Source organism: Phoenix dactylifera, chromosome 1, assembly GCF_051530095.1.
Source record: "Phoenix dactylifera cultivar Ajwa chromosome 1, Ajwa_hap1_PhDact_Kaust_v1.1, whole genome shotgun sequence".
Classification (NCBI taxonomy): Eukaryota; Viridiplantae; Streptophyta; class Magnoliopsida; order Arecales; family Arecaceae; genus Phoenix; species Phoenix dactylifera.
Window position 1 is genome coordinate 8,999,316 of NC_143190.1, and position 23,800 is coordinate 9,023,115.

The following is a 23,800-nucleotide window of genomic DNA, read 5'->3' on the forward strand; positions in this document are numbered from 1 at the left end:
TTAATTTATTTTTAATTAATATAAATATAGTCTTTATTAACGGTGTTAGAAGGACCGTTATATTAAGAGCATTTGTGCAAAAACAGTATTTTATGATGGTATAAAAATAAATATAAATTTAAGATGGTATTTACATAAATTTAAATTTTTAAAAGGGTATTCCAGGGAAAAAAAAAAAAAAAAACTCTTTGGGATACCATCTTTAGTGGAGAAAATATGCATTAAATATGATTAGAAGTGTTTGTCTTAGGCATTACTGGATGCTAAAGCTGACAAAGAAAATAAAATAACTTAAAGCCTATGCCCTACTGGGCCGGAGGCAATGTTTGTTTAATCTTCTCAAAGTCCCCCAAACAATCTCTATTTACTCCCCCTCCCTTCGGATCAAGAGAAATGCAGAGAGAAGGCTAAAATCTCTTGCTCCATCAAGTTAAAATTTCTTGTTTGGATAGAGAGACAAGAAGAATTTCTTCCCTAACCCATTATTTTAATCTCTCTATAGAAGTGAGAGATTGAGAAAGAAGAGATATTCTCTCTCTCATTTTTCTCTCACGTCGAAGTTCGTTTTCTCCTCTCCCTTGTTTTCGTTTGTTCCCCTTATCCCTGGTGTGAAACATGAATTGCATGCTTTAGAAGAAGGCTTGTTATGGTTTGTTGAGAACACTGCATTGTAACTCAACGAAGTGCAGAAATGAGCATGCATGGCATTGCTGATCTTTACACAATGACTTCCAGATTGCCGCACTGGAGTGGAAGCACACACTTTGGATCTTAGAATAAAACATAAACTTATACTCCAAAAATATGATTTGAATAATAGATCATGCTAAGGATCAGTTAAATATGTTAAAGCTCAAAATGGTGCTTGCACTGCCAAGCATTACAAGAACTATGGCCTCGACGTGTCTTCTATGGTACATACCCTTAGTGTTAACATTTTTGAGTTGCTTTGAGAATGTAGAACTGCAGGACCAACCAAATTGTGTCAATGCCCCCTCTGCACAGAACCACTACAAGAATTCTAGCAGATGATGATTGCCCGAGATGAAATTTTCTTTGCCGGTCCAAATTTGTCACTGACTCTCCACATGCTGCTACAGTAAATGGTAAGCTTTCCATCTGTTGCTGATTTTAGGAGTTTCGATTCATCCATCCATAACCATTGCTGCAGAGTGCAAAACCAAGATATCTCGGGGACTGCTTGACAATCAAGATGAGGCAGGCAGGTCCTCAATGATGAAGACCAGTCCTTATTTTGGCGATTCTATAGTTGAGGCTGGATCAGAGCGCTTCCTCTTAGGTTCTCGATCCCCCAAGTGCAAAGAAACACAGAGATCTTCATCTGATGAGTCCCTCAGTGGAGAAATTGTCCTTGATTCATGGCTGACTTCTTGGTTGTGATGCATGGGGGGCACGTTGAAATTTGGAATGAACTGATACTCCTTCACATTGTTTGCAACCTCAACCATGTCTACATGGAATTCAACATTTCCAAGACGAGGTTGTTGTTGGATATTCTGACCTAGAGCCTCAGAGATCTCCTCATTCTTATCCTTTGGCAGGCTGCACTCTATAGGAGATGAGTCTCCAACGGTAGAATCAAAACCAGCTCCAAAACCCCTCCTTTGCTTCTGTACCGCTTCTTTGTTCACAAAGAGTTTACAACCAAAGTAAAAGTCAGCAGATTGTCATATAAATTTTGGAGGGGGGGAGTCAGAGGGAAACATGAGACTGTTATGTCCAAAGTCAAGAAAAACACAAACCTTGGAGTCCTGCACTGGTTGTGATAAGATCAAGTTCCAATAAATCAAGCAGCCGACCTAGATCAACTCCACTTGTCCAGTTCTCTGGACCATGATCACTTTTGAGCTTTAATCTCCCACGATTAGCTGTCCCACCACGTATGAACCCTATAGGCCGTGGTTTCTCATCATCCTCTCCCATCAAAATGATGAGGCTTCCACTATCACCTTCAAGATCAAAGGTTTGTTGGTTCTCACCCACAACAAGAAGATCAGTGAAAAAGCATATTCCTTTTTCATCATTATGTTCAAGAGCATAAGCCATTATAGTCCCAGCAGTTAGACCAGAGCTTCTGCCAACCTTCACCACATGCTTCCCAATGAGGCTGTTGATTGGAGATTTCAAGTCTATAGACTTGATGTCTCCAGTCTCGCCAACTCCTTTCACTGCAGTCGTGACATTAGATATGTCGAAGCTATCTGCAAAGGGGATAAATGCCCCATCAACCTGAACAAAAGTCTCTGCGGGTGCATCAAAAGGTAAGAGGTATGTTTGGGGATCGGAACCTCATTCAAGAATTCATTAGCAAAAGCCATTGTGACCTCTACACACACAAAAAAAAAACCCATTGTAACCTACTTTCACAGAGATGTTGCTGCCTGGTTATGAATTCCTGTTGTAATGAACTGCCAACCAACTTATTGGCACTCATCATGGGTACCACATAAATGCATTACTATTTACCAGTGCATATAGAGCACCTGGGCATGACTGAATTACATGAATATATGTCATTGTATAAGACATTCAAAATGAAATTTCTGATGACCAGGCAAACAAACTTTACAGGTCGGTGTTAAGAAACTTTATTGTCTAAAAATATGATTAGTCAAACAGTTCAAAATATTTCTTCTGGCTGCTATTAGAATTCTGAGATGAAGCACCTGGCAAATTCAGTATCCTAAATATTAAAGCACTTGCTTTCCAATGATAGAAACAAGATTTTGGGATGAATGAAGTGTTTCCACTGATGTCATAAACCTTATGGCAAGTTTGATATGCTAAATGGATACATAATCATGTACACAGCACTAATTATGTTTAATTATATTACCTGGGTTCATTGAAGCATATGTCCCATACCAAACATCATCTGTGGTGAAAGACGTTACCCTCGCCACATAACCTAGGTACACTCCAGGTCCATGGTTGGGAGGTAAAGGATGAAACATCTTCTGGTTAGGGTAATCCAAATCAACCGCCACATGCCAGTTTGTGAGAAAACCTACTTGTCTATTGCCTGTTTGGCTCTTCACAATTGCACCCAAAGTTCCAAATGTCTGTTGGCTTGCTACCTATGCATCATAGCAAAATAATCAGAAGAGAAAAAGAAGCAAGCTAAAAAGGAACACAAAAGGAAAGCAAAGTAACTAAATGGAGGCTATCAGGCCATTGATGTTAAGGATGCAAGATATGTGATTTCATCCAAGAGTTCAAAGATACTGCCATCAGGAATAAATTCATATCTGGGTTTCTACCCTGCCAAGGACTAAACAATAGAACAAATGCTACATTCTACAAATTTTGCGGCATAAGAATCCATGTAGCTCAGCTCTTGCTCTCTTCTTTTTTTCGAAGAGAGACAAGAAGGGGGACTTACTTGCAATATAATAACCTATCCCAATACTTCAGGATGCACCACCCAAGAATCAAATTCAGAATCCGTTGGAGTTCTAACTCAGAAAAGATATTTAATTTTAAAAAAAGAAATAAACCAGCCTTATCCCCTAAATGTTAGATGGTTTAAATACTTTAAAATTTTTATCCTTTTCTTCATACGCTTCTTTTAGAAGAGTTGTGACTTTTCGAAAAAAAACGTTGGTTTTGGTTTCCGTAGGGATGCAATATTTTTGAAACATCGCGTACCTCGAAAATGCCGCACTGTATCAGTCACCGGACAGAGTCTATAAATAGGCTTTGCGTCCAGTGTATTGGATTACTCAATCTATTCCACTCGCACATCCGATTCCTTGCTTCCCAAGAGAGATAGAAAATACAATACTTTTCTTTTCTTTCATTCTTTCTCTATTCTTTCTTTTATATTCTTTTCTAGGCATCTGAAAGAGTCGGTCAGGTCACGCCTACCTAGCGATCGTGCTCGTTAGAGGAGGATCAAGCTGAGCGGGGTTGTCGTACCTTGAGGACAAGATTGCCACAGACCTCCACATAAGAGGCGAATCACATTCTTAGGGTGGTGTATATCACACGTCTCGATCCAGGCAAACTTTTTTCAATCTTCTGATTTTATTCTAGTAGATTGTTCCTTTATAATATTTTTACAAAATAAAGATACAACATTTTAGGCAAAATATATTCCAGCATAATCTCTGATTGTTGTGCAGAAAGATACGATCAGGGTACGCTAAACCATCCGAAACCGGCCAGTTTGAGCTGGATCAAACCAAAATGGTCAAGAACTGAGATGGTTCGGGCAATCTGGATGATTCAATCCCTTAAAATCCCCCTTGCCCTGTGACCCTCTACTCTCCCTCTCTACTACCATGATCGAAGCTTCAAAGCTTCACCCTTCACTGCATGCACTTATCTTGCTCACTCGATCACTCATATTGCTCCTCTTCAATACTAATTAACACTGACCGACACCCAAGTAAGCCCCTCCACTCTCTCTCCCTCCCTCCCTCTCTCCCTCCTGCCCCTCCCTCTCTCTCTCTCTTCCTCTCCTTCCTATCCCCCTCCCTCTCCCTAGTTCTGTATGCCCCAGCTCAATATAGTACCGCTATGTATCGTATCAAATCGGTCGCAGTATGAGTTCTGGGATTGATCCGACAAACCTTCAGTATGACCACTAGAGCAAGCCCCAATTCATGGGCAGCTATTGCCATTGTGCTTTTATTTCCATACTAAAATCGAAATCTAAGTATAACATTTGTTTGCAACAATAATAAATAATAAATAGGAGCAAATGGCAGTTGTTTTCAGCAAGCATTGTTGGTGCACATTTGACTCCTCTCCTTGATGGAGCAACATGGTACTTATGTTGTTAGGCAATATCAAACTCCTCTAGTCTGACATACCTTGTAAAAGACAAAGTCAAACCATCTGTCAATAACTCAGACAAACTTTCAGCCTTTAAGTTTTGTTGGCGAGTAAATGAGGCACTCAAATGCTTTTTCTATTTTTAATAACTCCAAATAAGTCTTTGAGGCTGCAATCACCAAAGACTAAGATGCAGACTTGCCAAAGGAGGAAGGGCGAGGTTGCTATCGAAACCTGCCCAATCCCTTGTAAAAGAATCTACAATGCCATTTGGCAGCACTTTCATTTTTTCATTTTCAATAATAAAAAATAATTTTTTATTTTTTATTTTTTTCTAAAATTTTAGAAATAAAAACATGTTTGGTATAGTTAATTATTTTTAAAAATATAAATATGGTGATGATGGAAGAGTTGGTGATAGTGCTAGGGCAATGGAGCTGGCACTAGTGTTGGTGGTCGAGGCAGCAATGTGGCAAAGGTGGTGGCAATGTTATAGAGGAAGTGGTAGCAATAGTGATGGTGGTGGAGGCACCGACAATATGGTAGAGACAGTGATGATGATTGTAATGGTGTGATTATGGTGAAAGAGGCAGTGACGACAGTGTGGGCGGGGCTGGGAGGAGGGTGGAGCGGCAAGAATTTTGGAGGTGTCCTTACATGTATATTTTAGCCCATTTTAGGGTTTTTAGGATCATTGCTTTCTTTGGGAATTTTGAGAGGGAGTGAGACCGAGGCATTTTTATTAGGGTTTCTTCTCATGTTTGTACTATTCCACTGCTAGTAAAACTTTCTCTGATAGCCTCCGTCTATGGACATAGATCATACCATGTAATTTTGTTTCCCTATTTACTTGATAGACCTAGATTTAGATTCTTGTCATAACACAAAACCCCCCTCTGTGAACAAATTTTACATCTCTATTTAGTAAGATCTTTGGCACCAAAATCAAGAAAGTCCTATGCTTAATAATAGTCAAAAGTCATGCTGGGAAACAATCCCAAATTAACCCAATGTGGCAAACAAAAAGATATGCGTCAATGAATTCAAGGAGGCATTGGCCTCCATAGAAGATGTATACAAATTGCCTAGCTTATCTTGCAAAAGCACTATAAATGGGCTTTGGTCTGCTAGTTAGTACCATTTTAGTTGGAGCAAGTGCTAGGGAAAAGTTTCAGGTTTGGACCCAAAAGCGGTGTTCCAACTATATTTCTCAAACTGGAAAACTAGAACTCTGTTTGTGTCAATATTCTTTCCTTATATTCCATGTTAAAGATTGGGGCATACTTCATCTAGGTTATAGGAAAATTATATTATTGTACTTTATATTTATATTATGAATTTTTTTAATATGTTACTTCTATTTTCCTCATTTTTCTACTTAAAATAAATATTAGTATTAACATGATAATGTATAATAAATATAAATGAGAATATTAACTCTATAATAACAATTAATATATTTTTATAGGATTAATAATTTATAGAATTAATAAATATACTTTTATGAAATATATTAATAATTAATATATTAATGATTATATTAATAATTTACCATAATTTATTTCTATATGATTAATAAGTATATTTTCATGGAATTGATCAAAGGTAGTTTCATTATTATATGGTTAGTAATCTTGATTTCCATGGAATATAAAATAAGTTACTCGTGGATAACTAGGGATCTTTAATCACCGGAATACTAATCAGGGATCGGATTACATTAGGATAAGGATCACCAGTGATCTAAGATCACCTTTGTGATCCCATTTGGGTCATCAACCACCACCTAAATGTACCAATGCAAGGTTGAATAGGGGTGAGGCATCTAGGATTTAGGAAAACAACAAGCAAATCTTTGTGTCAGTTACCATAGATATGAACTAGAACAAAATAATGCAATTAATGAAATATTATTATAAAAAAGAACTTGTCTTAAAATGCACTCACAGGTGAGCTAATCAATCTGACAAACTATCGAAGATTCAAACCAAGGTCAGTCGTACCGATACTGGTAGGTGTATCAGTAAGTAAAATAGCATTCATAAAAAATAAGGTGTGGAGTATACCTTGTTAATAGGATCTGCAGGATCCTATTTACTCCATAGCAAATCTAATTACCTTTATTTCCACAATCTACTCATTTCCTTTGTTATTTCTATTAACTATGTATAGCTTAGTCTTCCTAATTTAGCTAGCAGAACTAATTGGCAGATTTATTGTGTATAGCTATCTATAGCTAGTTGCCATGTATTATAGCTAATTTTCTTGTAATGTACAGCTGTCTATAGCTAACTTCTCTGCACGGTTTTTCTATTAATGAGATTCTCACAGAGATGAGAGATTATTCAGTCAATTTGACATGGTATCAGAGCCTATGTTCTGAATCTGGTCATTAACGCTTTCTTCTTTCGGTTTTCTCTAGTTTTAGTCCAAGGGGCTCTCGGTGTTCTAGATTTCTGAGTCTCGGTATAGCCTTATGTTTTCTAGATTCTGAATTCTTGGTAAAGTTCTCTAGTTTTCTGGTTTCTAGCTTTCTTGGAGTTCTTTTTCTGGTGTTCTTTCTTTTGGCCATAATGTCTACAGAAGCCTTTTGTGTTCGTTTCACTGGGAAGAACTACTCTACTCAGGAGTTTCGGTTCAAGATGTTTATCAAAGGCAGGGAGCTTTGGGATCATATTGATGGCTCTTCTAAAGCACCAACTGATGCTAAGGAATTTGCTCAATGGGAGACCAAGGATGCTCGGATTATTTCTTGGATTTTGGGGTCCATTGAGCCGCATATGGTGAACAATCTGCGGTCCTTTAGCACCGCCAAGGAGATGTGGGATTATTTAAAGCGCATATACAACCAAGACAACAATGCAAGGTGGTTTCAGTTGGAGTTGGAGATTGCAAATTTCAGCCAAGGTAATCTTTCCATTCAGGAGTATTATTCTGGTTTTCTTAATCTGTGGAACGAGTATTCCGGAATCATTCATGCTAAGGTGCCAAAAGAAGCCTTGTCCGCTATTCAAGAGGTTCATGCAACCAGCAAACGTGATCAATTTTTGATGAAACTTAGGCCAGAATTTGAAGCTACTAGGGCTGCGCTATTAAACAGAGATCATGTTCCCTCTTTGGATGTGTCTTGGTGAATTGCTTCATGAGGAGCAATGGACTCTTACCCAGGCTGTTATGGCACAAGAGAAGTTGTCCTCAGATGTTATGAATGTTGCATATGCTGCTCAAGGGAAGGGAAAGGGCAAGGACAAGGTCCAGTGCTATTGCTGCAAGGAATTCGGCCATATTGCTCGCAACTGTAACAAGAAATTCTACACTTACTATAAGCAGTCCGGGCACATCATTAAGGAGTGTCCTACGCAACCTCAGAATCGCCGAGTCAATGCTTTTCAAGCTGCGGTCAGTTCTTCTGCTTCTGTGGATCAGTCCTCAAGAATCGCATCTGCTGCAGACACATCAACAGGTCCTAACCAAGTTGTTCTTACTCCAAAGATGGTGCAACAGATGATTATCTCGGCCTTTTCAGTATTGGGACTTCAAGGTAACGGTAAGACAATTTCTCATCCTTGGTTTGTTGATTCTGGAGCATCAAATCACATGACTGGCTGTTCTGATTTTCTGCACAATGTTCGGTCCTATAACGGTACACAACACAATCGAATTGCTAATGGAACTAATCTTCCTATTACTGCTATTGGAGATCTTAGTTCACCTTTCCGCAATGTGTTTGTGTCACCTGGACTCTCTACTAGTTTGATTTCAGTTGGTCAATTGGTTGATAACAACTGTGATGTGCATTTTTCTCGAAATGGTTGTCAGGTTCAGGATTAAGTGTCGGGAAAAATGATCGCGAAGAGGCCTAAAGTTGGAAGATTGTTTCCTCTGCATTTTACTCTTCCAAGTCTATTGTCTTTGGCTTGTACTGCTGCAACAAATCAGAGTGAGGTTTGGCATAAACGCCTAGGCCATCCTAACTCTCTTGTTTTGTCTCATTTAGTGAAGCATGGTTTTTTGGGCAATAAAGATCAGTTCTCTTCTTACAGCATGTCTTTTGATTGTACTGCTTGTAAACTCGGAAAAAGCAAAACTCTATCTTTTCCTAATTATGGTAGTCGAGCTGAAAAATGCTTCGATATTATTCATAGTGATGTTTGGGGCATTACTCCTGTAACTTCTCATGCCGGATATAAATATTTTGTGACGTTCATTGATGATTATAGTAGTTTCACTTGGGTGTATTTTCTCCGCTCCAAATCCGAAGTATTTTCTATTTTTCAGACCTTTGTGGCTTATATTGAGACTCAATTCTCAACATGTATTAAAGTATTAAGGTCTGACTCAGGCGGAGAATATATGTCTCATGACTTTCAGGCGTTCTTGCATCAAAAAGATATAATTTCTCAGCGATCTTGTCCTTATACACCTTAACAAAATGGTGTTGCTGAACGTAAGAATCGCCATCTGTTGGATGTTGTTCGCACCTTGTTGCTTGAATCCTCTATTCCTTCTAAATTTTAGGTTGAAGCTTTGTCTACTGCAGTTTATTTGATTAATCGACTGCCTTCTCAAATTTTGGACTTTGATTCCTCTTATTATCGTCTCTATGGCAAGCATCCTGGTTACAATCAGTTTCATACTTTTGGATGTATTTGCTTTGTTCACTTACCTGCCAATGAACGTCACAAACTTGCTGCCCAGTCGGTTCAGTGTGCCTTTATGAGTTATAGTATTGCTCAAAAGGGTTTTGTGTGTTATGATGCTGCTACTAACCGACTTCGTGTCTCTAGAAATGTAGTTTTCTTTGACAATCAGTATTTCTTTCAGTCCAATGTTGCCTCATCTTCTGATCTTGCCATGCTTCCTAGCTTTGATGATATATATCATTCTATTGAGCGCTTCAAACCAAATATTGTGTATAAGAGACGTCGGCCACCTCAACCCCTTCCCGATACTGATCCACCACCTGAGCCTGCAGTCCCTGCGCCTCGGAGGTCCACCAGAGCCTCCCATCAACCAGATAGGTATGGATTCTCACATACATCACTCAATGTGACTCTGTCTACCATCACGATTCCTACTTGTTATTCCCAGGCAATTAAGCAGGAATGTTGGGTGAAGGCCATGCAAGATGAGCTTCAAGCTCTATAAGAGAATCACACTTGGGATATTGTTCCATGTCCTTCTGATGTTAAATCCATTGGCTGTAAATCGGTGTATTCTGTGAAGCTACGTCCTGATGGGACTGTGGAAAGATATAAGGCTCGGTTGGTTGCTCTTGGTAATAGACAGGAATATGGAGTAGATTATGATGAGACTTTTGCTCCGGTGGCTAAAATGACTACAATATGGACAGTTCTTGTCATTGCTGCTTCTAAAGGTTGGGCCCTACGACAAATGGATGTTAAGAATGCTTTTCTGCATGGTGATCTCAAGGAGGAGATTTTTATGACACCTCCACTAGGTTTATTCACTACACCATCTTCTAATGTGTGCAAGCTGAAGCGCTCTCTCTATGGCTTGAAGCAGGCACCTTGTGCTTGGTTTGATGAGTTTCGCTCCTCATTACTTGGTTTTTCCTTTGTCCAAAGTCAATATGACTCTTCCTTATTTCTCCGCAAGACTGAGAATGAAATTGTTCCCCTTCTGGTTTATGTTGATGATATAGTTATTACAGAAACAGATTCTGTGTTGATTCAGCAGCTTCAACAACACCTACAGGCTTCATTTCATATGAAGGATCTTGGTTCTCTTCAATATTTTTTGGGCCTTGAGTTGAAGTCTGGACCTGCGGGTACTTTCTTGCACCAACATAAGTATACACAAGATTTGATTGCTTTGGCTGGACTTCAAGATGCTTCTTCTGTTGACACACCTTTGGAGGTGAATGTAAAGTATCATCGTGAGGAGGGCAAGCTTCTTTCTGATCCCTCACCGTACCGACAGTTGGTTGGAAGTCTGAACTATTTGACCATAACTCGGCTTCATATTTCCTTCGTTGTTCAGCAAGTTAGTCAGTTTATGCAGACTCCTCGACACCTTCATTTGGCTGCCGTCTGCCGTATCATTCACTATCTGAGAAGCACTCCAGATCGTGGCTTATTCTTTCCTGCTGGTTCACCTATTCAGTTGAGGGCATACAGTGATGCTGATTGGGCTGGCTGTCCAGATACGCGTCGCTCAGTTACGGGCTGGTGTATGTTTCTTGGCAATGCACTCATTTCACGGAAGAATAAGAAACAGGACCGTGTTTCTAAGTCTTCAACGGAGTCTGAGTATTGAACCATGTCCCCTGCATGTTCTGAGATTATTTGGCTTCGTGGATTGTTGGCTGAGCTTGGGTTCCCTCAACTTGAGCCCACTTCTCTTCATGCAGATAACACTAGTGCAATTCAGATTGCAGCTAATCCTGTCTTTCATGAGCGCACCAAGCATATTGAGGTGGATTGTCACTCTATTCGTGAGGCTTATGATCGACGTGTTATCACTCTTCCTCATATCACCACGGATTTTCAGATTGCTGATGTGTTTACCAAGGCTATGACTCGTCCACACCATAAGTTTCTAGTTGGCAAATTGATGCTTCTTGATCACCCAGCATCAATTTGAGGGGGGATGTTAATAGGATCTGCAGGATCCTATTTACATATGGTTTCCATAGCAAATCTAATTACCTTTATTTCCACAATCTACTCATTTTCTTTGTTATTTCTATTAACTATGTATAGCTTAGTCTTCCTAATTTAGCTAGCAGAACTAATTGGCAGATTTATTGTGTATAGCTATCTATAGCTAGTTGCCATGTATTATAGCTAATTTCCTTGTAATGTACAGCTGTCTATAGCTAACTTCTCTGCACGGTTTTTCTATTTAATGAGATTCTCACAAAGATGAGAGATTATTCAGTCAATTTGACATACCTGAGATCCAGAACCTATACATGGATCAGCCCCACGTAACAAATCCACAAGTTGTGTGTACAATTGTTCTTTAGGAGCTGGTGCTGGTGTTGGTGCATCATAATAAGAAAATTCGACAACATCCACATCACACCATATACCCCCTGGACCCTGCTCAGAAAACAAGAGGGATAGCTGATGATGCAATTGAAATACAGAATACCTTTAATTAAACAATCATCATAACAGATATAACAGAAAATGCAGAATATCTCCTACCTCAAGGGCTCTTGGCAAACACTGGATGTGACTGAGCCACTGCCTGTGAACTTTTCGAGCAACAAAAACAAGAATAGCTGGTATGTCAGTCAGTGCTCCGTTCCTAATTCGAAATCCTACTGCTGTGCCAAGACTACAACGGCATAAAATCTTGCTATGGCATGCTCTTATAGTCATTAAGTCAAGCAATGTTGCGGCTTGCTTCCCAGTTGGCAACCTGTCAATATTTCCAGGCAAAACTGCCTTCTGGAGGTTTCTGAAGTAATTTGCTCGATCTTCAGCAGCACCATGCAGTTGGGTCGATGTCGGCCACGAAAAATATGCAGCATTGCTTTCAGAGTGCTGACTGCCTGATGCATAAGGTTGGAGAGATGGATAAGGCAGATTGGGATAGCTTCCTATATTTCTCTCCATATATCCCCACATGCCTCAAGGACCTGTCATGCTTCTGATTAATGAGGCGTAATACTTAAATTAAACTATATTTAAAATTCTTCAAGGTGCGGTATACATGTTTGAGAAAGTGAAGTATGTACATTTCACAAACCACCAGTATATTTATCATCAACTTTTTCTTTGGAAGAGGGGTGTGGTCACAAGGCTAAAATATAGTTTGCATCTTCAAGGATAACAATTACAGTAGAAGAAAAGACTAAGGTTCACCATCACAGTACCGGACCTTATACCAGTATCATCCTATTACAGTATCGGTACACAGTACGGTATGAGACAGCGAAGTATATCAAGTGTCGGTACGATATGAGACTGCATACTAGTTTGATACCGATATGGTACAGTATGCCTGGTATGGCACGGTACCGACCAGAGCGGCAAACCTTGAAAAAGACAAATTAGAACTATTTATATCTCAATTCTAGCTGAGAATAAGCAGAACATGTAAACTATAATTGGGGCCCATTAGAAAAAGTTGAAATGTAGAGCAAGCATTGTTAATCAAAATGCCACTGAATTGGCTTTCATAACATGGCACAGCAGAACTTGAAAAACTGAAGTGATTAGACAAAGTGAAAAACAGAAGTGCCATGATCTAGACATCAAAAAGAATATCACAGTTTAGATTTCAAAGTTCTTGGACATGAGGAGGAAAAGATATAAATCACATTTAACATTTCCATTCTTGTGATACTGAAATTTCTTTTTTTTTTATAAAAAAAGTCAGCCTTGCTATAGGTAAGAAGAAAATTAGAACTGATATTCCCAGAGGAGGGACCCATGTTGGTAGCCAAAGTTGAAGCTACCCGTTGCTAATATGTGGAAAAATATACTGCCCATGTTGCCATTCACTCTTTGATGAGAGATCTCAGAACCAGCAATAACAACAAAAAATGAAAATAGAAACTGCTTGCAGGCACTAGCATGTTACTTAACATAGGTTTGGAAATGAAAATAAATCTGCAAAGACAACAACAAGAGGGGCACATATGCAACAAAGTAATCTTGCTTCATGAAATGTAAAAGAAAACTAGCGCGAGTTTAAACATAACAGGGGGAAAATGGAAAATTGCATTGTTAGAAATATAAAACAAAATCGGGAACAAAAATATATTTTTGAGATCGGTGTGAAACACTACAAGCATTTTCCAATTACAAAGAAGAGAAATTAGCTAACGAAGAATTCAGTCAAATTTCTACAGGATATTAGCAGTAAACGCTGAATGAAACACTTGCCACATTTTCTTACTTCTGCACCATTGGCTAAAAAAAATGTCATGAGGACCAGCAGAAAATAAGTTTCCGAGATGTATGAAGAACATAACACACTAATTGCACCATAAATTGAAATGGAAAGAAGGAAAAATCTAAATAAGAGAATATAAGTAAATTGATCCCGGTTGTTCAATCATTTGATAACCAGAGTCATTCTTTGATAAATGCTTTTTTCTGTCGTTTAAGGTGGAAAAGCATGGTTGAAGTGAAAGATTGCCATGCTTCATATGCTATTGAAGGTGGGATACGAGCCCATGCTCACTCAGACCAGATTACCTTCAAGTGACATATAATGAAACGTTACAGGAGATAAAATCAAAAACCACATCGAAGCATGATTAGCCCTGAATCCATATCTCAACTTTCAATCACAGAAGTCGATGATTACTGTAATGTCCGGGCCCACAACCTACTAGGCCCAATAAGAAATAGGCCCAGTTAAGGGTTTGGGCCCAAATTTCACTGTGGGCAGTATTATTATAATGGTTATTATAATGGTTTAAAAAAAAAAAACGAAGGGATAAGACCGACAGGGAAGGGTTACCTCACCCCCTGCTGGCAGCCGATGCCGGCGCGCCGGAGACAGGGGGGGCGGCGGCCAGTCCCGGAGCAGGAAGGAATGGAGAGGATGGGACCTCTCAGAGGGGGGGTCTCATCCTCTAAACAAATTATTTAAGCCTCTGCCGGCAACCCCAAGTGACAGACCCCCTAGAATACTGAACGAGAGAGTGAGAGAGCCGAAGCCTTGGAGCCGAAGGCAAAGGAGCCCTGAAGCTCCAAGAGGAAGGAGGGACTACCAGGGGGAGGTACTGCCCGACTGCAACCGGCCAAGGTAAGGAGCATTAGGGTAAGAGTTTAACAGGGGTAAAGAAATTCCACTGTGGGGTGCTCTTCCCCTCTGTGTCAACAGTGAAACAGAGGGGAGGAAACCGACACAGGGGAGGGGAAAAAGGCCTACAGTCCACTGGTCAGGCCGGACTCAAAGGTCGTGCGCCCGACGACCACCCGGGCCGAACCCAGCCGGGCTCGGCCTGCGGATGAATCGGACACCGCGGCCTCGGCCGCCGGTACCCTGGAGTTCGGGGGGCAACCCGGGCCGCCAGATTTGGCCGGGACGACAACAGAGGCGGCCACAGGGCCGCCAGCCCCGGCCGGACCACCACCTCTTCTCCGGCAAGGGGTGGTGGTTCCGGAGGGAAGGACCGAAAAAAAAAAGGAAAATGAACTCACCGGATCTTGAGGCTTCATCCCCTCCGGCCATATCTGGCCGTGGACGGAACGGGTGGAGGCCCTCGGTTAAAGCCGGATTCCGACCCATCTCCGAATCCTTCCCCTCTCCGGCATCACTTCGGAGGGAGGAAGGGCTTCCCTTCCGCCGGTGCACCGGGGGGAAACCCCCACGTCGATCGGTGGATCGGGGGGAGCCTCGCCTCCCCGGCCGCCTGCAAGAGAAGAAAAGGGAAAAGGAGAGAGGGAAAGAAGGAAGAAAGACCGAGGCCGGAGGGAGCCGAGGGCTCGACCGGAGAGTAGGGTCTCGGCAGGGTCAACAAAGAAAGAAGGAAAGAGGGAGAGAGAGAGAGGGAAAGAGAGGGAGTGACCGAGAGGGGGAAGGCCACAGATCTGGCCGAAGGAGAAGAAGGGGAGCCGGAGGAGAGGGCCGGAAGCATGGGCTTCGGTGGGAGGTTGAAGGAGAGAACGAGAGAGAGAGGAGGAAACGGAGGAGAGAGGGGAGGAAGGTAGGTGAAGAGGCGGAAGCCTCTAGAAGGGGGGAGAAAGAAAACATGGTAACGGGTTTGCGGGTCGGATCTGAACCTGCAACCCGTTAAGCTTAAATAAATATATATATATATATGTATATATGTGTGTATATATATATATAATTAGAATGGGTTAGGTGAACCCAATAAAACCAGACCCAGTCTATTTGGATGAACCCGGATGAGGGATGGGCTAAATTTCAGGTAGAAAAGGGGATAACATATTATTATTATGACATGATTGTAGGTGACTTAGGACTCGTCACCAGGACGCGGGAGACCTAGGAAAAAGGCAAATTACTGTAAGTAACTTGTTTTAATCTTGTTGTGAATCATGTATGTAAGTAGCCTGCCCTAATCTTTATGGATCATACATGAAATTTAACATGTTATGCATGTACTGTAGGCTAAGAACGATATGTGTATCTGACATGCTCTAGTTACACAAGATATGATGATATATGCTTTATATTCCGTTATGCCTACAAAATACTGGGATTACATTACATGCTAAGATATGAGTTATGAAATATGAACATGGGTGGTACATGTCAGTCACATAATTCATAGTTGTGCACATATTATGTTTTCATAGCTCTTGTGATACATGCAAAATGAATTGAATTCCATATTATGATTTTTATTAGCATGAGTGTAAAGAATGATAATGATTTGCTCTAGCGGCATATTGCTTGTAAAGGGGTACCTAAGAACTCCTATTGCTACGGGCCGAATGCAACTGAGCCGGCCTTGCCAGTGGCCGATAATGACTGAGCCAGCCCCGCCAGTGGCCGACTAATAACTGAGCAGGCCCCGCCAGTGACCAATAATGAATTCGCCATAGCATCTATGAGGTACTACCTATACGAAGCATTATTTATGAACTCTTAAGAGCTACTGACCCAATGTAACTGAGCCGGCCTTGCCAGTGGCCGAGAATGACTGAGCCAACCCCGCCAGTGGCCGCCTAATAACTGAGCCGGTCTCGCCAGTGGCCAAGAATGACTTCGCAGTAGCATTTAAGAGCACGACCACGGCATGCCGGTGGCACGATTTTTCCTACATGTGCATATTACATGATTTCTTGACATTGTAGGATACTGTTTTATTTACTCAGCATGGATATTTTATTATGATGATTGATTTAGTAGCATACATGTCAGCTTCTCAAACCCTGATAAGCATGGTTAGCATTTTTAGTCGATTCGACAAGATTATGCAGGATTACTTACTGAGCCGTGTAGCTCACGCCTGTTCATTTACGTTTTTTTTTTTTTTAGATCACCACCAGTGACAGCTGTCAGAAGCATTTTTCTTTTGCAACAGGGCTTCTTTATTTTTGGGGATGATATAAATAAACTTTTGTGTATATAAACTATGTAGAAGCTCTGTACTTTATATGAACCAGTGGGTTGTAATACCTTCTTTTGATATCTACAAGTTACACTGCTTTTGACTACCTGTTGACCATGTACGAGGCTGCGTGCTATTGTGGGCGGTAGTCGGCAATAGCACGGCCGTGTCACGGAGCCAGATCCGGGGCGTGACAATTACAATAAGTGAATCCATATCACAAGTTTCAATCACAGTTTTCGATGATTACGTAACAAAGAACTGCTGCAGCCAAGGAAACCCGCAACAAAGTAATGGTTCCAGATAGAGAACAATGAAGAAATAAAATATTCAGAAAATAGATATAGAATACTTAGTATAAAGAGTTAAGTAACAGGCTCTTACCAAAACAGAAAAGAAGAAGAAAAGAAAAGAGAGTCGAGTAACAGGGGATAAAGAGGACAAGAACATGCTTAAGAAAAAAACAACAAACGTCATTATTTTTTCTCTCCTATCTTAGACTGGAACTGGGAATCCATGTTTGCAAATAACTTCAGCAAAAACAGGGGAAAAACAAGACATGGATCTCTGTAAGAAAAGAGTCAGAACATACCAGAGGCTCCCAGAAACCAACACTCTGAGAGTGAACAGAAGAGATTGCCTTGCTATGGCTCGGAGGTATATGGTGAGCGAGGATAAAAGAGATAGAATCTTTTGAAGGAGGAGGAGAGGTGGCGGGCTCCCCTCCCACAAACAGTAGCTTTTTGAGCATGGTGGAGGATACCGGTTTGGTGGGATGGGGTTGGAATCGTACTGCTGAGTATCAGCACAGCAGCAGCCAGCTTGCAGGGGCTTGCGGCACGGGGTGAAAAAGCTGGAGTTTCTTTTGCTAATTGAAAAAAAAAAAGTGGTGCATTTGAGGTGGACAAGTGGAAGGAAATCACTGACCAGAAAATTATTTCTTGTTTCGAAGGCAATAAATGTAGATTTACATTTTTTTATTTAAATTTTTTCTATCCCTTTTAAAATTAAATATTTTTTAATTTGAAATAATTTGAATAAAGGGTTAGAAATATTCATAAAAATTTTTGTAAAGGTTTAATTCATAAATAAGAACCGGCAGTTCAAAGAGAAGTTGAAAAAAAAAATATATAAGCAAATTTAATCTTTTCTATGATCCAGTTTCAATGTTTTTTTCAAATCGGAACTGATAGCTAGATTTTTTTACAAATTATTTTTTTTTATTTTTTACTATCTTGTTCAATAAACTAGTTGTAATATAATTTCTGTAAATCTTCCACCTTCTTTTTTGTAATTTTTTTTTGTAATCTCCAATGGCTACTTCTGCCTCCCTTCCATTGAAAAAAAAAAATATCACTGATAAGAAAATTATTTTCTGAAGGGAAAACACTGTCACTGAGCGTGGGGATACGTCAAGATCCATTGGACAGGGGGACCTCTGGCAGGTAGCAGGATGGAGGTAAGAAAAAGAGAAGAAACTTTTTGCACTTGTATGTATATATATATATATATATATATATATATATATATATATATATATTTATTTCACCTCCTCAATTTAAGTTTTTTGAGGTAGATGGCCATTTTAACATGGCCCTATATATAAAGAGAAGTATAAAAAAATATCAAATATATAAATAAATTTATCTTATCCTATTAGTTTAAGTTTTATGTAAAAAAAAATTTTTGTTGGTCGATTTGGAGCAATTTGAGATGCACTTCATTTTCCGGTCAAAATGACGCTCCTTTTCATTGTTTATTTGTTTCTGCCCATTTTTCTATTTTTTATATTTTTTGCAAATTACTTTTTTAAAAAGGTTCTTCTATTAGCATCTCAAACTCACATTTCTTTAAATTTACATACCCATCCATAACATTATAAGTGTCACGCCCCTGCCTGCGCAGGACACTTGAGGCAGCCAATGCCCATGTGGGGGCCACGTGAGGGAGGAACACGGGGCTCCCCTGCTAGATATTGTTTGATTTCAGGGCCCGCACGCAGCGCTCAGACCCCTTCCCGTTTTTATTTTCCACTCAAAATGTGTCTGCAGGATTTAGAGACACCCGCCTCATATGCCCAGGCTATGGAGCGAGTCTTTCCGATGTGGGACTATTGGACCTCACATCCTTTCCACCATTGGACAAGAGCCGTCCTCGACTCTGATACCAAATGTCACGCCCCTGCCTGCGCGGGGCACGTGAGGCACATAGTGCCCACATGGGGGCAACATAGAGGGAACACGGGGCTCCCCTGCCAGATATTGTCCGGTTCTGGAGCCCACACGCGCCGCTTAGTATCCTTCCCGATTTTGTTTTCCACCCAAAATGCATCCGCAGGACTTGGAGACACCCGCCTCATATGCCCAAGCTCTAAAATGAGTCTTTCCGATGTGGGACTATTGGGCCTCACACCAAAATGTCACGCCCCCGCCTGCGCGGGACACGTGAGGCACCCAGTGCCCATGTGGGGGCCACATGAGGGAAGAACATGGGGCTCCTCTGCCAGATATTGTCCGGTTCCGGAGCCCGCACGCGCGCCACACGCACCGCTCAGACCCCCTCCGGTTTTGTTTTCTACCCAAAACACATCTGTAGAATTTGGAGACACCCGCCTCATATGCCCAAGCTCTGGAACGAATTTTTCCGATGGGGGACTATTAGGCCTCACACCTTTCCTACAATCGGACAAGAGCAGTCCTCGGCTCTGATACCAAATGTCGCGCCCCCGACTGTGCGGGGCACGTGAGGCAAATAGTGCCCACGTGCAGGCCACATGAGGGGAGAACATGAAGCTCCCCTGCCAGATATTGTCCGATTCCGGAGCCCGCACGTACGCACACGCACCGCTCAAACCCCTCTCTAGTTTTATTTCTCATCCAAAACGTGTCTCTGCAGGATTTGGAGACACCCGCGTCGTATGCCCAGACTGTGGAACGAGTCTTTCCGATGTGGGACTATTGGGCCTCACAATAAGTGCTACGGCTGGACTTGCATTCTTCTGCCTATGTATCTTAAATATGGTATGATTAAGATTTAATTAAATTATAAAATAATATAATATATATTTTAGACTGTACACATATAGAATATCAAAATCTAGATACAAATTTAAGATCTCTTCCTCTCATTACCTTCTCATTCTACTCATAGTTTTCATCCTCCATCTCTCCGAAGTGCTCCAAAAAAGAAATTTCAAATATTCATAATAAAAAGGGGGGCATACACTATGTGATGTTTGCTTCTAAAGATCAAAAACTTGAAATTTTGGAATTAGTTGTTGCGAAATTTCACAGTAACCGTTTCATAAAGCTTTAGGTTTCAAAGAATGTTGAGAATTTTGCTAAAGGGATGAAGAGGCATGCACGACATTGCTTGCCGGCATGTGCTATAGTGTTGGAGGGCAACTCGGCGACAGTTATCAGCTGGATCTACTAGAGTGTGGGTGGTGTGGGCGAGAGCCACCTGTTACTCAGGGACATTAGGGCTATGGTATGGGGGGTTGGTCGTTCAGGTTAAACATGTGTATCGAGAGACCAACGAGGCAGCCGACTGGGTAGCCTTATATGTGGCTAACCATTCTGGTGAGACGCTATAGCTGGGAGCAAAGGACCTACCCAGAGTACTTCCGGCCCTGTTATCTTTTGACTTTTTTGGGTGTATTCGAACCCACCAAGGATGATGCACCCGCTCCAGCAAAAAGAGGAAGATCTTTCCAACCACAATTAACTTCGATCTATAAACATGCATATAATGTGTTATATGTTTACTAAAACCAATAGACAAATTAGAAAAATTATGAGATTTATAAGAAAATCAAAAAGTTGTGGAAGAATAAATTAACTTATAGTTGCCCTCTAACCCAAAAATCTAGCATGTATAAGTATCTATGATCTTTTCGGCATACAACTGATATGAGATCAAAACACGCCAACATAGGCTTTTACGTATTTATTTGGTTTCAGTCCTAGCATCCCCATCGGACTAAGAGTCCAAACCCAATCAAATCTAACCATAAATATTATGATTGGCTCGTAGTCAGCCCCAAATGGATCCATATTATAGTATCTTCTAGTCTACATGGTACATAAACCAGGTCTATTCTAATACCATTTGCAATGATTCAAGACTTTAACCAAAAGAAAGCTAACTGGAAGATATTACTTAGATTCCTTGACTCCATATAAGTATTCAAGATCTCTTTAATATACAATTAATATAGCATCAAACACATGCCAGCATGGGCTTTCACAATTATGCGAGACATATAACCAAAAGAATCAAACCTATCATTAAGTAAACAAATATTGACCCTAGTATATCGCGTGCGATGCATGTGATAGAATCAATCATGATTGAGATCAATTGCATATGAATGGTGCCGTTACACCCCTCTACTTGGCATCCAGATATTCTCAGTCTGATTCTTGGATGAAGTGTTTTTAAAAATTTAGACCTAAATAATTATAATGCAATTGAATATCTCTTCTTTCTCTCAAAAAATATAAGGATCATGCCCTTGTCATGTACCTAGTGAATGTGGACTGTAGATAACGCAAGCAATACTTTGTTGATAGCCAAGTGAAGCGGGATACATGTGTAATAGTGCCTAAAAATAAAATAAAAAAATGATATTTTAAGAACCATATTTGGTAAAGCTGACTAGGACTAATTGAGAGGCATCTAAATAAAAATGACCTGCACTTGATCACTTTCTACACAAGATCATATGGGCGCGCAGAGGTTTTCTATTATCATCTTTGATTATTTTTGAACCCTTGATGGATTTCTTTTTCTCCAAAAGGTTGTGACATCATTTTGTCATAATTTACATGGTGCATTTTAGGAAAATCATTCACAAGCTTGGATTAATCTTGTCTCGGCCGGTACCCCAAATTGAACCTTCCACGACATCTTTTCTTTTGTTGAGTTCTTTGTTGTGCTGGTCTAATTTTACAAATTTTTTTTCTGTCTTAAAAATTTATCTAGAAAGGCCGATTGGAGAAAAGGAAGATTTTTCTAACTCGCCCAACTCGGATATCTTAAAAAAATAGAAAAATAGAAAACAATTGCAAAAATAGGGCTTAAATCTCCATTTTTCCTTCGTTGATGCATATGGACTATATTGTAATGGTGAGGTTCGTCCTTGCACAATTTGGATCAATTCATCTTTCTAATTCTAATAAGATTCTCTTTTCTAAAATAGACATCATTAGTAGAAATATTTTAGAAAAAGTTGAAATTATTAAGGAGGTAGATCTCGATTTATCAACTCTGTGCACTGTCTTTCGCCTGATTCTTCTTGGATAAAGAGCTACGCCCTGTCAAAATCTTTATCGAAAAGAAAGTATTTCCGTTTCAAGCTCCAAATCTCAATCTCTAGGGGTGTCGCCCCCTAAATGGCCTCCAGAAGTTTGGCTTGCAACTCAGCTTTTCGATGTGGCTGATCTCGTTTATGAATTCTGTCCAATCCTCCTTATAATAGTCAAGATGGTCCATATAGATTCTGAAATTTTTTTTAGGTCAGCCTCTTTATGCCTTGTCGAGATGGGGAGCCTGAGAGGGACATGTGGGAGCATGAATGGAGCCTGAAGAGGACCCATCAATCAAAGAAACCCAAGCAGCGGAGATGAGGGGCACGCCAAGCTAAGGTTTTTGGGGCCTAACAATTTTTGCTCCCCAAAAGCAGCCCGGTTGACGGAAATTATTCCACTCAAATAATGATGGGAATAACTACAAGTAGAATAGGCACATGGATGTATGCAGAGAACAGATCCACCATTCACTTATATGAATGGAACCAGATCCACCATTCACTTTTATGAAGTCATCCTCAATTGAACTTTGAACAAAAAGGGGAAAAAAAAGGGAGAGTGAACATTAGTCCTGAGATCATGCTTCTATTTACAAAAATCTGGGTGTGTATTCTCACTGAATAAAAAACCTAGATTCAAGTCTCAAACCATTTTAGATAATTGTATAGATAAAAGAAATAACATGACATTAGCGCAAGGGAGAGTTCTATATCTAGAATCAATATAAAGTCTTTGTTAGTTGTACCAAATGATCTGAGATCAAATCTAGTCTTCATCGGATATGCCGGTTTAGAGATATTTAGGGAAGAGCTACTCCTCATTGTCGACGAATTGCCTGAGGCTCTTTTTATCTAAACAAATAGTTTGTACATGTTAAATTACAAGATTTTTATTTTTATTCCTAATTATTTAGCTATCATAAAAGAAGCAAGTCTAAATATTGGATTGAGTCATCTAGGATGGCAATTTGTTCCCCTCCTCTCTGCTGGTACCTTTTCTCATCTTCAAAGTAAATTGATTCAAGGCTACAAACTGGTGAGATGAATATATTACTCTGTTGGATTTTAGGTTTAATTAAATCTGACTCGGTCTGATTTGTTAAGTTGATGTTTGTACATGATCCATTTGAAAAGCCTTTCAGGGCATCTATTTCCTTACTGGATCAAGCGACTAGACTTGCAAACTGGTTGGGTCTAAAACGAATAGAACAATAGATGCCTAGCTCAATTTAATTTGATCTAACTCAACCCAAAAACACATAATTTTTTAATCTTTACGTTGCATATCGATGACATTTAATTATAGATGAAAGGCTCAGTGAAGATTGAATTACACTACTACCAATATCATTTTTAGTTTTCTCACCATGCTCTTCATTTTTAATATCAATTCTCTCCATACATAAAAAGGTTTTTTTTTACATTTTCCCTTTTCTTGTTTTGATTTTGTATTGGATATCAACCAGATCTCTACGTAGATGCACTTGGGCCATGCTTGTGCCCAATAGATCTGCAATACTTTGTCGATTGGCAGGACTTGAATCCATTGACCAGGGGTTGGAATCCAATCTGTGACATGTTGGATATGGTTTGAAGCTGGCCGGTTTGCGTGTCCAGCTCCATTCAGTAAATAAGATACGGCCCTCACGCAACAATTGCACGGGTTCGTGGTATTC

General features: G+C 40.2%; 1 protein-coding gene across 2 annotated transcripts; it reads right to left on the bottom strand.

The window, feature by feature from the left end:
- Positions 1-784: 784 nt before the first annotated feature.
- Positions 785-17,693, bottom strand: LOC113463507 (protein NARROW LEAF 1-like). 2 transcript variants are annotated; one of them, XM_088720188.1, is made up of 6 exons: positions 17,406-17,693; positions 11,976-12,412; positions 11,718-11,867; positions 2,858-3,098; positions 1,764-2,264; positions 785-1,639 (listed from the first exon to the last, which is right to left on the bottom strand). In XM_088720188.1, exons 2-6 carry the CDS (start codon positions 12,399-12,401, stop codon positions 1,251-1,253), a joined length of 1,707 nt encoding a protein of 568 aa, XP_088576314.1. In that variant the 5' UTR covers positions 12,402-12,412; positions 17,406-17,693; the 3' UTR covers positions 785-1,250. The 2 variants fall into 2 exon arrangements, with proteins under 2 accessions (XP_088576314.1, XP_038970201.1); XM_039114273.2 differs by having other exon boundaries at positions 785-1,642.
- Positions 17,694-23,800: the final 6,107 nt, after the last annotated feature.